The 13,895-nt window shown below is 47.0% G+C and overlaps 1 protein-coding gene across 1 annotated transcript; it reads left to right on the plus strand.

Moving 5' to 3' along the window:
* Positions 1-12,247: 12,247 nt before the first annotated feature.
* LOC127440517 (C-C motif chemokine 2-like) lies at positions 12,248-13,368 on the plus strand. Its single transcript, XM_051697147.1, has 3 exons — positions 12,248-12,336; positions 12,611-12,725; positions 13,027-13,368. The coding sequence occupies exons 1-3, from the start codon at positions 12,264-12,266 to the stop codon at positions 13,241-13,243; spliced, it is 405 nt and encodes a 134-aa protein (XP_051553107.1). The 5' UTR covers positions 12,248-12,263; the 3' UTR covers positions 13,244-13,368.
* The last annotated feature ends 527 nt before the right edge of the window (positions 13,369-13,895 follow it).

Here is a 13,895-nt window from a genome sequence, read left to right on the forward strand (position 1 = left end):
TTAAAAAAGCAAAAATCGAGGTTACAGTGAGACACTTAAAATTGCAAGTGAATGGGGTCAATTTGTGGAGGGTTTAAAGGCAGAAATGTGAAGCTTATAATGTTATAAAAGCACTAATTATTCTGTTAAATCTCATGTATTATATGAACTGAAATTAGTTTAAATTGTCATATTTACAGTCATTTTAGGGTTAGATGACATCACATCGTCATGGCAATGAAATTGTAAAATTGACTATAACTTTACATAGAAAAGGTTAGTAAGTGATTTTATCACACTAAAATCATGTTTACACATATGTTGTTTATGTCTTGTGGCTATACTTTTGAAAAAGTTAGTTCCCTATCTGTCACTCACTCGACGTTGGTGTCGATGTAGTGACACTAGGGGTCACTCTTGGGAGCCCGAGACACCTCTGGTCTTTGATAAAAGGCCAATGAAAATTGGCGAGTGGTATTTGCATGCCACTCCCCCAAACATACGGGTATAAAAGGAGCTGGTATGCAACCACTCATTCAGATTTTCTCTTTGGAGCCGAACGGTCATGCTCATTGAGCTGAATACTACTGTTCATTCACCTCTGCTGGATCTGACGGCGCATTTCAGCGGCTTCTCCCTCCTCTGCACTGGTGCACTGCAGAGAATGCCCCTGGGCGCTTCGGCAGAAAAACTAGAGAGTATATTTTCTGAAAGAGCATTTTTCCCCTCTAAAAGAGTATATATTTCTCTAAAAGAGCACACACACGGAACGTCTTTTTAAAGACGCGTCTTTTTAAAGATGCTTTTCCGATTGTGTGTTATTCCTGGTTGTGCTCGTTATCTCTCGCCTTCTAACGGTCACGATCACTGTCTTTCGTGTCTGGGCACTGCTCACGCGGAGACAGCGTTCGTGGATGGTCACATTCTCATTGCGAGAATGTGTCCATGGCAACGTTGCGGTCGCGGCTCGCCTTCGTAAGGAAGCGAGCCACCCCAGAGGCTCCCGCCTCGGTCCTTTTACCCACGGGTTTGAGGCCGGCGCGGCTAGCACTGGGGGCAATTTGGGGACCCCAATGGGACCGCCTCCGCCGGGTATCCCCCCGCGGACCTCCCATTCCCCAGCACGCTCGTCTGCCCCGATCCGGCTTCCGGGTGAGTCCGCCGGCTCGTCTCACGGCAATTTCGACCTCTTATTCGGAGCCCGCGAAAGTGATGAGCTCTCGAGCGCAGCATCGGAGAGCGGGCTCGTCCAGTCGGAAGCCTCGGCTGGGCTCCTCCCTTCGGGGTCGATCGCCCAGTCACAGGCTGACGCGGAGATGACGACATGCTTTCCCGGACAGCTGCGAGCGTCGGTTAGAGTGGATTTCACCGCTCTTCTCTGAACCCTCGCGGCTCTGTGATTGGTTCCTGGGCTCGCGGCGCCGCTCAAAGCCACGCCCCGCCCCGTTCCTTTCTTCCCGGAAGTGCATGAAGAGCTGACAAGGTCGCGGGAGGCACCTTTTACTGCCCGGTCCCGATCTTTTCAGCTTCCCCGCTCTCACTACCCTCGATGGTGGGGCGGCCAAGGGTTATTCGGCAATCCCCCGGTGGATAAAGGCGCTCGCGGTGCACCTATGCCCGCAGAGCGCCGCCACCTGGCGTGGGTGCCCAAAGCCCCCGTCCAAGGCCTGTAGGTTTACGTCGTCTCTGACGGTCAAAGCCTACGGCGCTGCTGGACAAGCCGCCTCCGCCCTGCACGCCATGGCTCTCCTGCAAGTCCACCAAGGCGCTAAAGGAACTGCACGAGGGTAGTTCTGCCCCGGGATTGATGCAGGAACTGCGCTCGGTGACCGACCTCGCTCTCCGAGCGACGGAGGTCATGGCGCGGTCTCCCGGGCGGACGATGGCCACACTAGTGGTCCAGGAGCGCCACCTTTGGCTCAACCTGGTCGAGATGGGTGAGGCCGACAGGACACGATTCCTTGCTGCCCCCATTTTCCAGGTGGGCCTATTCGGCGACACCATCGAGGACTTTGCCCAGCAGTTCTCGATGGTAGAGCAGTAGATGGATGCTAGCCGGCTTGTCCTGCCCTGGCGTGGCTCAAGATCCCCCCATCTACTCATCGCAGAGGGCGTCCCCCTGCGGTGACTGCACCGGCTCCGCCGCAGCCCGCTCCTCCGGCCCTGGCGTGGAGCCCACCGCAGGAAGCCGACGCCACCCGTCTCACAGCCGGCACCGAAGAACCCACGGAGGTCTTCGAAGCGCCCCTGAGACGGGCGACCCAGGGACAACGAAACCCGCTGCTCTGGAGCTGGTAGATCTTCTTTTTGTTACCTTTTGCATTTAATTGCGCTGCATGCCCAAGTGGCTGCAGTACTCATGAGCTCCGCAAGAGTGGTTTCCTTGTTCTCTGGGTCACATATTCGGTGTGTACGGCTGGCATCACGACCACCGTCCACCACTCCATTTGGCAGGTTGGCGCTCCAGCAGCGGTCTCCCGCCCTGAGCGCCCAGCTGTGGCACAAATCCGCCCCCGATGTGACAGTCTCCACGGGTCATGAGGACAGGCCTCTTCCTCCCCCGTCCCAGGCTGTTCCGGGGGTGGTCACAAGGTGCCAGGTAAGTGCTTCGATGTCCTCGGACTCAGCACGGCCACGATGTGGTGTGGCACCTCAAGCTCCGCCCCGCCGCGAGGCCTCACCCGCCGGTACATCCGATGACGTTGTCCCTTTGGTCCCCCTTGCGCGGAACTCGGACGCATGGCTTGCGCTTTCCAGTCCGTCGCGAGGGCTGGTCCGGACCGTCCGACTCGGCTGCACGATTCACTTCGCTGGGCATCCGCCCAGGTCCAGCGGTGTCCACTTCACCTTGGTGAAAGATGGAAACGCTGCTACCTTGCGCGTAGATCGCTACCCTCCTACGGAAGGACGCAATAGAACCTGTCCCTCCAGCCGAGATGAAGAAGGGGTTTTACAGCCCCTACTTCATTGTACCGAAGAAAGGCAGTGGGTTGCGGCCAATCTTGGACCTGCGAGTACTGAACCGAGCCTTACACAGACTCCCGTTCAAGATGCTGACGCAAAGACGCATTCTAGCGAGCGTCCGGCATCAAGATTGGTTCGTGGCGGTAGACCCGAAGGATGCATACTTTCACGTCTCGATCCTTCCTCGACACAGACCCTTCCTGCGGTTTGCGTTCAAGGGTCAGGCGTATCGGTACAAGTCCTCCCTTTCGGCCTGTCCCTGTCTCCTCGCATATCTACGAAGATCGCAGAGGCTGCCCTTGCCCCGTTAAGGGAGGTGGGCATTCGCATTCTCAACTATCTCGACGACTGGCTAATCCTAGCTCACTCTCGAGACGGGTTATGCGCACACAGGGACCTGGTGCTCTCACACCTCAGCCGACTAGGGCTTCGGGTCAGCTGGGAAAAGAGCAAGCTCCTCCCAGTTCAGAGCATCTCTTTTCTCGGTTTGGAGTTGGACTCAGTCTCCTTGACGGCGCACCTTATGAACGAGCACGCCCAGTCGGTGCTGGCCTGTTTGAAGGCGTTCAAACAGAAAACAGCGGTTCCACTGAAACATTTTCAGAGGCTCCTGGGGCATATGGCGTCCTCGGCGGTGGCCACCCCGCTTGGGTTGATGCATATGAGGCCGCTTCAGCACTGGCTCCAGACTCGAGTCCTGAGATGGGCATGGCGCCACGGGACACACCGCGTGGCCATTACGTCGGTCTGTCACCGTCTTTTCAGCCCTTGGACCGACCTCTCGTTTCCACGAGCAGGTGTTCCGCTAGAACTGGTCTCCAGGCGCGTCGTGGTCACGACAGACGCCTCCAAAATGGGCTGGGGCGCTGTTGGCAACGGGCACGCAGCCGCCGGCCTCTAGACGGGTCCGCGGCTGCGTTGGCACATCAACTGCCTCGAGTTACTGGCAATTCTGCTGGCCCTGCGGAGGTTCCGGCCGTTGATCCAGGGCAAGCACGTGCTAGTTCGGACAGACAGCACGGCAGCGGTAGCATATGTCAACCGCCAAGGTGGTCTGCGCTCCCGCTGTATGTCATAACTCGCCCGCCGTCTCCTCCAACGGAGTTAGCAGCACCAAGTCGCTGCAAGCCACTCACATCCCGGGCAACCTCAACACTTCGGCGGACGCGCCGTAACAACAGGTTACCCTCAAGGGAGAGTGGAGACTCCACCTTCAGGTGGTCCAGCTGATTTGGAGTCGATTCAGTCAGGCACAGGTGCACCTGTTCGCCTCCCAAGAATCCTCCCACTGCCCGCTCTGGTACGCCCTCACCGAGGCCTTCCTCGGCATAGACGCGCTGGCACACAGCTGGTCCCCTGGCATTCGCAAATATGCGTTTTCCCCAGTGAGCCTGCTCGCACAGACCCTGTGCAAGGTCAGGGAGGACGAGGAGAAGGTCGTCCTGGTAAGCACCCTACTGGCCCACCCAGACGTGGTGCTCGGACCTCACGCTCCTCGTAACAGCTCCCCCCGGGCAAATTCCCCTGAGAAAGGCCCTTCTTTCTCAGGGAAGGGGCACCATCCGGCACCCGCGCCCAGACCTCTGGAATCTACATGTCTGGCCCCTGGACGGGACGCGGAAGACCTAAGCTGTCTCCCACCTGCGGTGGTAGACACATTCACTCAGGCTAGGGCTCCCTCTACGAGGCGCCTGTATGCCTTTAAGTGGTGTCTGTTCGCTAAGTGGTGTTCTTCCCATCAGGAAGACCCCCAGAGGTGCGCAGTCAGATCAGTGCTTTCCTTCCTGCAAGAGAGGTTGGAAGGGAGGCTGTCCCCTTCCACCTTGAAGGTGTACATTGCTGCCATAGCAGCACACCATGACGCAGTCGACGGTAAGTCCTTAGGGAAGCATGATCTGATCATCAGGTTCCTAAGAGGTGCCAGGAGGCTGAATCCCTCCAGGCCACGCCTTGTTCCCTCATCGGACCTCTGTAGTTTTTCAGGGTCTACAGAGAGCCCCCTTTGAATTTTGCAGTCAGCCGGGCTTAAGGCACTCTCCTTGAAGACTGCCCTCCTGACTGCGCTCACTTCCATCAAGAGGGTAGGTGACCTGCAAGCGTTCTCTGTCAGCGAAACGTGCCTGGAGTTCGGTCCGGGCTATTCTCACGTGATCCTGAGACCCCCGACCGGGCTATGTGCCCAAGGTTCCCACCACTCCTTTTAGAGACCAGGTGGTGAACCTGCAAGCACTGCCCCAGGAGGAGGCAGACCCAGCCCTGTCGTTGCTGTGTCCGGTGCGCGCTTTACGCATCTATTTGGATCGCACGCAGAGCTTTAGAATCTCTGAGCAGCTCTTTGTCTGCTTTGGTGCACAGCGGAAAGAAGAAAAAAAAGAAAAGAAGAAAGGAAGCGCTGTCTCCAAGCAGAGGATCGCCCACTGGCTCATTGACGCCATAACTATGGCATGTCTCGCCCAAAACATGCCGCCCCCGGTAGGGCTACGAGCCCATTCTACCCGTGGTGTAGCGGCTTCTTGGGCCCTGGCCAGAGGTGCCTCTCTAACAGACATTGCAGAGCAGCGGGCTGGGCAACACCCAACACCTTTGCAAGGTTCTACAACCTCCGGGTGGAACCGGTTTCGTCCCAGGTAGTGGCACGCAACACAAGCGGATAAGCCCGGGATAGCCGGCCGGGTGTATCGCTTGCACATAGCACCTTCCACCTCCTTTTGAGCTGAAGACGTGCGCTGTTAATTCCCAGTAGTGTTCACGAAAGTTGTTCCCTGGTTGACTTCCTCCGAGCCCTGTGGCAGTCGAGTTTTCGGAGAGACTCGCTGCCGGCCCAGTACACGCGCTGACTAAGAGCCCGGTTCTGGGGTAGGTGCTCCGCATGTGGCGGTTCCCTGTAAGGCTAACCCCATGCGATCTATATCTTCCGCTAGTTCGTTTCCCTACTGGCAAACTGCTTCTTCCTTGGGCAGAGCCCCTCAGTCTCCATGTTGTAGTAACTCCTCCCCCATTGGGCAGGATCTACCTTGAAGGCTCTCCACATTGTTGGAAAGACCATGTGATGTATTCTTCCACTTAAATATCCCCCCCTCTCTTGGGGCGAGGTGTGGTCTCTGCGGTGTCCTCCCCTTGGGAGGGACACCCCCCGACTAGACCTGGCGGCCCAGTCGGATAATCCCCCTTCTTTTTTAGGGAGTGGAAAAAGAGAAGGGGAAAGAGGCCACGACTGGGTTAAGCCTGTCTCTATCTCTGGGTAGTCGACTTGTCCCCAAAAAGGGCCGTTCGACACTCATAACTGTGTTGGGGGAGGTTACGTGTCGACCTGGTGTGCTGGCTATGAGGCACACAGCAAGTCTGCCCACCACAAACCGCCAGTTCACGTAACACAGTTCAGCCTTGTGGCGTTTTGTATATGGACCCCTAGTGTCACTACATCGACACCAACGTCGAGTGAGTGACAGATAGGGAACGTCATGGTTACTGGTGTAACCTCCGTTCCCTGATGGAGGGAACGAGACGTTGGTCCCTCCTGCCACAACGCTGAACTTCCCGCTGAAATGGCCAGACCTTATATCGGCTCCTCAGCGTAAAACCTGAATGAGTGGTTGCATACCAGCTCCTTTTATACCCGTATGTTCGGGGGAGTGGCATGCAAATACCACTCGCCAATTTTCATTGGCCTTTTATCAAAGACCAGAGGTGTCTCGGGCTCCCAAGAGTGACCCCTAGTGTCACTACATCGACACCAACGTCTCGTTCCCTCCATCAGGGAACGGAGGTTACACCAGTAACCATGACGTATTTTAATGTTCAAAAATTGGCCCCATTCACTTCCATTGTAAGTGTCGCACTGTAACACAGATTTTTGCTTTTTTAAAGAAAATTAAAGGCTAGTCAAAATCATTTGTTTTGGTAATCAACATTGTCACAAATGCTGTCGATTGAGCTTAACTTGTATTGAACCTGGAATGTTCCTTTAAACCATGATAAACCAAATCTTATTGCTTCTTAAAAAAATCTCAGTGTAAACTGGATAAATGAAGCCCTCCACAGACATCATGAACAAAACTTTTGGTTAGGGTAAATTTCAACAAAATGCCTATGTGAAAGACACATTTCTACTGTAATTAATTGTAAATGGATATTAACAATACTGTCAAGTCATTTTTATTTGTATAGCGCTTTTTACAACACACATAGTTTCAAAGCAGCTTTAACAGAAAATTAAGCTGTAATATCTATAAAGTCTTAGAGTCATCATTGTGCAGTTTTGTAAAAATATAATTGATGTAAATAATATTAAAAATATATATATATTTTGGTCAATATATTGTTGACCGTAAGTATTGTAAATTAAATACTCTAAAGGGCAAAACTAATAGTGAATATTCTGAAATTGACAGCTCTGCGGATATAATTCCAGTGCACAAATAATTATGGGGCTTTTATAGGTTATTTTTGTCTGCAAACCCACCTCAGCAATTTGAGGAATATACATGTCCTTATTTCTTTCTGGTGGTTAACTCGGCAAATCATTGTAATACATACATGTATACCTCCCTGTGGTTTTCCAGTCCTCTTTATCACACATAGGTTACAGAAGCCTGGAGCCTAAAATATGGAATTTATAGTAGAGTTATTTGAGTTACAGAAAAGCACATTGACTAGCAAAACTCTACTAGACATGATGACCTGGAAAACTGACATTCTTAATTTCAAACAAGGTTGTGTCAACATTTAAGTCTAACTTATTAACGAACATTCAAGGAAAGTGGCAAGATGGTAGATGTTTCAATGGCACTATTTCCATACTTGTAGTGTAGAGGGTGTTTGAGAACAAACCTCTGTCAGAGCTCAATGTGTGGGTTAAATGGTGGCGATGCTAAGCATCTGCAACTGCATGAGTGTTGCAGACCACACTGTAGGAAGAACCTACTAATATATACAGTATTAAGACCTTCATTGAGGGGTTTCCACCCCTTGTTGTGTTTCCACGCATGTTATTTCCAAGACATGTGCTTCAAATCATAATCAAATCAAATCCCTTTAATGTCACAACACCATATCCACAAGTGCACAGGTGTGCAAATCTTGAGTGGATGCTCACCAACTATGGAGTGTGGACAAATATCAGACCACTAAATACACAATAGATGCATGTGCAGTATGAACAATATTTACATATACAATATACACAGATATACACTTAGACATAGTACTAATGCACGGATAATATACAATGTACAGTTCACAAGGACTAATATATAAATATGAATATATAATATACCTAATATATAGAATAATGAGATAAACAGTGTGTATAAAACAATATGTAATAACAACAGTGATAGGGTGATCATGTGCATGGTGAGCAATGCAGTATACAGTAGTGCAAATGGAGTGCCAAGGGACACAGAGTAATGATGATAGTGCAGTCTACAATGCTGGAGTGTATGCCTGTCCGGAGTGGTACATAAAACATTCAGTACTGTGTAACAATCAGTCTGAGACCAGTGTAACTGATAACTTATAAAGTGCAATGCACGGGAAGATGGGGTGGGGTTATGCAGTGGTGATGTTATTAGTTTGAATTCAGCAGTCTGTGGCCAGCAAATAGAAGCTTTCCCACAGCTTGCTGGTGCGGGACATGATGCTGCGAAACCGTCTGCCTGAAGGTAGCAATGAGGGCAATCCATGGCATGGGTGGCTGGATTCTCTGATGATCCTCCAAGCTTTCCTCATACACTGTCTGGTGTGGATGTCCTGGAAGGAGGGAAGCTCACCTCCAGTGACGTGTTGGGCAGTTTGCACCACCCTCTGCAGAGCTTTGCGGTTGAGGGTGGAGCTATTTCTGTACCAGGCGGTGATGCAGCCAGTTAGAATGCTTTCCACAGTACATGTGTAAAATGGTCTGAGGATGTTGGCGCTCATACCGAGCTTCCTCAGTCGCCTGAGGAAGAAGAAGCACTGATGAGCCTTCTTCACCACTGTCTCAGTGTGAACAGACCATGTGAGGTCCTCAGTGATATGAACACTGAGGAATTTAAAGCTGTTGACCCGCTCCACTGGTGTCCCATTGATGGTGATAGTGGTGTGCTCTCTGTCCTGTCTTCTGAAGTCCACTGCAAGCTCCTTGGTCTTTTTGACATTGAGAGAGAGGTGGTTCTCCTGGCACCAGTGTGTCAGAGCGCACACCTCCTCTCTGTAGGCCATCTCATCATTATCGGTGATCAAGCCCATCACCATTGTGTCATCTGCAAATTTCACAATGATGTTGGAGCTGTGTGTGGCCACGCAGTCGTGTGTGTACAAGGGAATACAGGAGGTGGCTGAGAACACAGCCCTGTTGAGCACCAGTGTTAAGGGTCAGTGGGGAAGAGATGTTACTGCCCATTCTGACCACCTGGCATCTGCCTGACAGGAAGTCCAGGATCCAGCTGCACAGGGAGCTGGTCAGGCCCAGAGCCTGGAGTTTCAGGTCAAGCTTGGAGGGCACAATGGTATTGAATGCTGAGCTGTAGTCCACAAACAGCATTCTCACATAGGTGTTCCTTTTGTCCGGGTGGGAGAGAGCAGTGTGTAAAGTGTATACTATGGCATTATCAGTGGAGCGGTTGCTGCAGTAAGCAAACTGCAGTGGGTCCAGTGAGGCAGGCAGCAAAGAGCAGATGTAATCTCTGATTAGCCTCTCAAAGCATTTGCTGATGATGGGACCCTAACCCTTCAGCATTCTCCCTTAGCAAAGCAAATGCTATCACACAAGTATGTCAAAACAATTATTTTCTGCTACATGTATTCATAATAGTATTATTAATAGTATTTTTGTTCATGCCCTAGAGGCATACATACAGTTGAATAGATGCCTGACGATATTATGCTTTACAGTATATGCTGTCGATGACACAGGAAGCACAGTAAAATGTAAATAAGCCAAGGAGCACTTTCACATGTCAATGTAGTTTTAGTTGGTTTAGAGTTTGTCTTGTACACCTCTTATTTTCCTCTCTAATTAACTGTCCACTTTTTGACTCATGCACAGACAGAACATTCAAAATCATGTATTTATATCCAGGTTTTACTGTCCAAGATGACAAATATTATTAACATTTTTGATAACACTAAATACATAGAATCTAGAATGTAGTTTTTGCCTGGATTCTTGAGATATTAACAACCCTACTGATTATATGAGTTTGTAGTAATCAGTACAACAGGAATAATTCACCAAAAAAAGAAAATTGTCATCATTTTCTTACCATTATGTTGTTTCAAACAAGAATGACTTCTGCGAAAAACAAAAGTATATACAGGTTTATTAGTGCTGTCAGTAGATTAAAATGTTTAATCGTGATTAATGTCATGATTTTTCATAGTTAAAAGTGCTGAAAATTGACTATATATTCTTATTTCCTGTCAAAATGCATTTATTTACTTCTTTGGAAAGAATAGAACACAATAGATATACAAGTAAAGCTTGTAAATAGATATACAATAAAGCATTATTGTAATAATAATTACAATAATGCTTTATTAACATTTTCAAACTCCAAGGTACAAATACAGAAATTCACTAAAATAGCACCAATTCAAGTAACATGACTGTTATAGCAATGTGCATTAAATCTCTTAAACCCTCATCCTCCACAATATTTATCGTCATCAGGCTGTCTTTTCACTTTGGATATGGAATGCACATGATTTGTTTCAGGGCAGCAAGTGCTGCATTGAACTCCATATAAAAAGCACATCTTGCTTTTAGCACTGACACTGCCGATGGAAATATAATTCATCCGAATTTTCTGGTAATCATTAGCTGACACTTCAGAAGCTCGGCGGCAATTGGTACAAAGTTGAAATTGTTAAATATGAGCGGATCAACAGACCATCCATGGGAGAACAAGCTGTGCGGCAGGCTTGTAAGAATTGATGTGCTTATGTGGTTAAATGCTGACTTACAAAAGTTGCAAAGAACTTTTGTCAGAAGTCCCATCAGTGTTTGTTTCATAAGAGGTCCCTTCTCCGGCACTGACTCACTGATTTGTGTTCGTTTCTAGTGTGTATAGGAGTATTATGTCCCCGCTGGACACATCGCAAGGGTTCTACCCTCTAACCAGTGTTCAGAACTCACATGGAGCTGAATAAAATGTCAGAATCTAATGTCAAATCGGTACATGCCTTAATCACAATTAAGAAAAAAATAATGTGTTCTATATTTTAAATTAATGTGCATCAATGAATCGTGCCCAATAAGACCAGGAACATGCATTAAGAAAGTAAATAGGGTCAATTTTGAGGGTCATGTAGGTTTGAGCTCCATCTGCAACTGGATTGTACATTCTTATTTATCCAAATAAACATTTAACCCATGACTTTAAGAAACAACAAAAATTAACAACAATTAATGGGTCCCATATTTAGTCACCATGTTGTGTCACATCAGACCACTGTGGATGTATTTTCACTATGACTACTTTTAATTCCAGACTGTGGGGGAATAAATAAATCCTCTGTCTACAACTGAAGCTCATTTCAAGTCATGTCTTCCATTGGGCCTCCATATTACCATAAATAGAACTACCTGTAATGGGCAGGCAGATGTGAGGTTGTCTACTTGTCTGATAATGCTATCATCAAAGTCTGGTCAGTGGTCTCTTTGTTATTTCAGGATCACAGTGGGAGTAGGTAATCGCTACTCCTCCACCATAAATGTATCTGTACAATTTTTATTTTATTATTGCAACAATCAAGACTTGTGGAATTTGCTAAAACCTTCACACAATGTTGCAATAGAAGAATGTCATTATTAACTTTTATTTTTTTACATGGGTGATTTCCCTGGGGCAACCTTGCTCAAGAGCACAAGGGTGATGGCTTGTGGCTCGCTGTTTGTGAGGATTTAACCAGCAAGCAACCTTCTGGTTACCAGTCTAGAACCTTAAAGGACACATCTACATCAACAAGGATGAGATATAAAAAAGGATTCAAGTATTTCTATGTCCATATTACATCTATTACAGAACACCTGTCAGCTTTGATATGAGCAATGTCAAAAGAAGTGATAATACTCTGGGCATACTTTTGGTCAGTAATTCTGTGAGAAGGACAACTGTTAACTGGGGGTGTATTCTGTTTCCAGTGGGCACTCCGACCACTTTATCATAACCTTTATTCAAACTTATGGGTTAATGAATCAACAACTGAAACCCAGTTCAAGTCATGTCTACCATTGGGCACCCATGTTACCACAATAGAGCGGTAGGCAGATGTGAGGTTTCCACCTCCTTTAATAATACTATCATCTGAATTCAGTCAGAGCAGTTTGGCCATTCTACATGATCAAGGCGATGCCGATTCTCACCATTTCTGTTTTTTGGGTTACTCTGGGGGCCTTCAGTGTGTTTGCTGGTGAGTTTTCCTCTACACTATTATAACTTGTGGTACGATGTGAAATTGTGAGCACGTATTCAAGAGTAAAGTTAAAGCTAGTGCAAATGTGGTTTTGAGATTTACCTCTTCAGCTCTGCTCGTGTAGGACTGAGTACTTGCGGCACTGAGTGTTTTTGTGTACCTTTTTTGTTTCAGACAGTGAAAAATGAAAACATTTAATGCAGAATTAGGCAACAAATATGGAATAGTCTAAAGAAATGTTGAGTAATTATTTTTTTTTTTTTTTGTACAGAAGATGGACCTCCAGTAAGTTGTTGTCTTAGTCTTGGACACACCAGACCACCTTTGAAAAGAGTATTGGACTACAGAAATCAAACTAAACCGATGTGTCCCATAGGAGCAGTTGTGTAAGTAAGCATGTCCCTTGATACGAGGACAAGCCCTACTGATCATAGTTAAAAGATACTATACCACCTCTTGTGTTTATGTTGTTATACACAGAAATTGCAATTACAGCGATGAAATGAATATTACTAGAAATCCATAAAAAGGGACACAACCCTGCTGAAAAGATTAACTTACTAGCATGGACCACCAGCCAAAACACAATACACTGAAAGCTAAAGAGAAGCTAATTAAGAAAACTAGTTCTAAGACAATAAATCAGCAAAGAAATAGCAGTAACGAAAACCATTCTTCCATTTTCAGGGTTTGGATGGTATCTGGGAGAACACTGTGTTTGGATCCTAACAGTGACTGGACAAAGAAGGCTATTTTGAAGGTGGATGAAGAGAAGAAAAGTATAGTCATTAAGAACAAAGAGCAGGATCCTGAAAAAAAAGCAACAGCAGAGGGTAAAGGAGAAAGGCCTCCTCCAGTTACAGCAACCAACCTGCCATTGAACAGCCGGTTGAAGAGAGAATAAATAATTTTAGTAACACCAAGACAGAGGGGATATAAAGAGGAATTAAAAGATAACCACAGAAGCTCACAAGGGGAACAAAGGGAAAAGATCAGGATGAGGACCTGCAAATGGAAAGGAAAAAGTGTGAACAGTAAAGTCAAATAGTGAAAATGTATAATTTTAAAGCAAGAAATATTTTGTCTGTCAAATCTTTTTTTTTTTTATTATATATATATATATATATATATATATATATATATATATATATATATATATATATAAATATTTCTACTTTTTACTATGTATATTTATTAGACTTTATTCTATAGTAAAGTAAAAGATTTTTAGGTTGATTTTTTTCAAAATGGAAAATGGGCTGAGCCCATCCAAACGTGAGTCTTGCCCAACCAAACATTTGGGAAACACGGTTTTAAATAAAATATTTTATTTTTTCCGATTTGTGCATTCATTGGTTGAAAGAAATATAGGGGCTGGCTGTGTTTTACAAACATTGAAGATGGGCTATAGACCACCCAAGCAATCACAAAACAGCACCAGAAATGTGTAGTATTTTTCTATTTTTGTCATTGGCCGAAAGCAACAACATGCTCAAGAAGGCTGCTGCAAACCAGAGTGTCAGAGATGTCACGCGAGTGAAGATGGTAATAAGAGA

This window comes from Myxocyprinus asiaticus, chromosome 5 (assembly GCF_019703515.2).
Source record: "Myxocyprinus asiaticus isolate MX2 ecotype Aquarium Trade chromosome 5, UBuf_Myxa_2, whole genome shotgun sequence".
NCBI lineage: Eukaryota > Metazoa > Chordata > Actinopteri > Cypriniformes > Catostomidae > Myxocyprinus > Myxocyprinus asiaticus.

What these genes read in the sequence shown, in the direction of transcription:
- LOC127440517 (XM_051697147.1), top strand. Translation starts at nt 12,264, where the DNA reads ATGATCAAGGCGATGCCGATTCTCACCATTTCTGTTTTTTGGGTTACT. An exon ending in GGCCTTCAGTGTGTTTGCTG is followed by an intron (nt 12,337 to 12,610) that starts GTGAGTTTTCCT and finishes TTTTTTGTACAG; the next exon opens with AAGATGGACCTCCAGTAAGT. An exon ending in TGTCCCATAGGAGCAGTTGT is followed by an intron (nt 12,726 to 13,026) that starts GTAAGTAAGCAT and finishes TTCCATTTTCAG; the next exon opens with GGTTTGGATGGTATCTGGGA.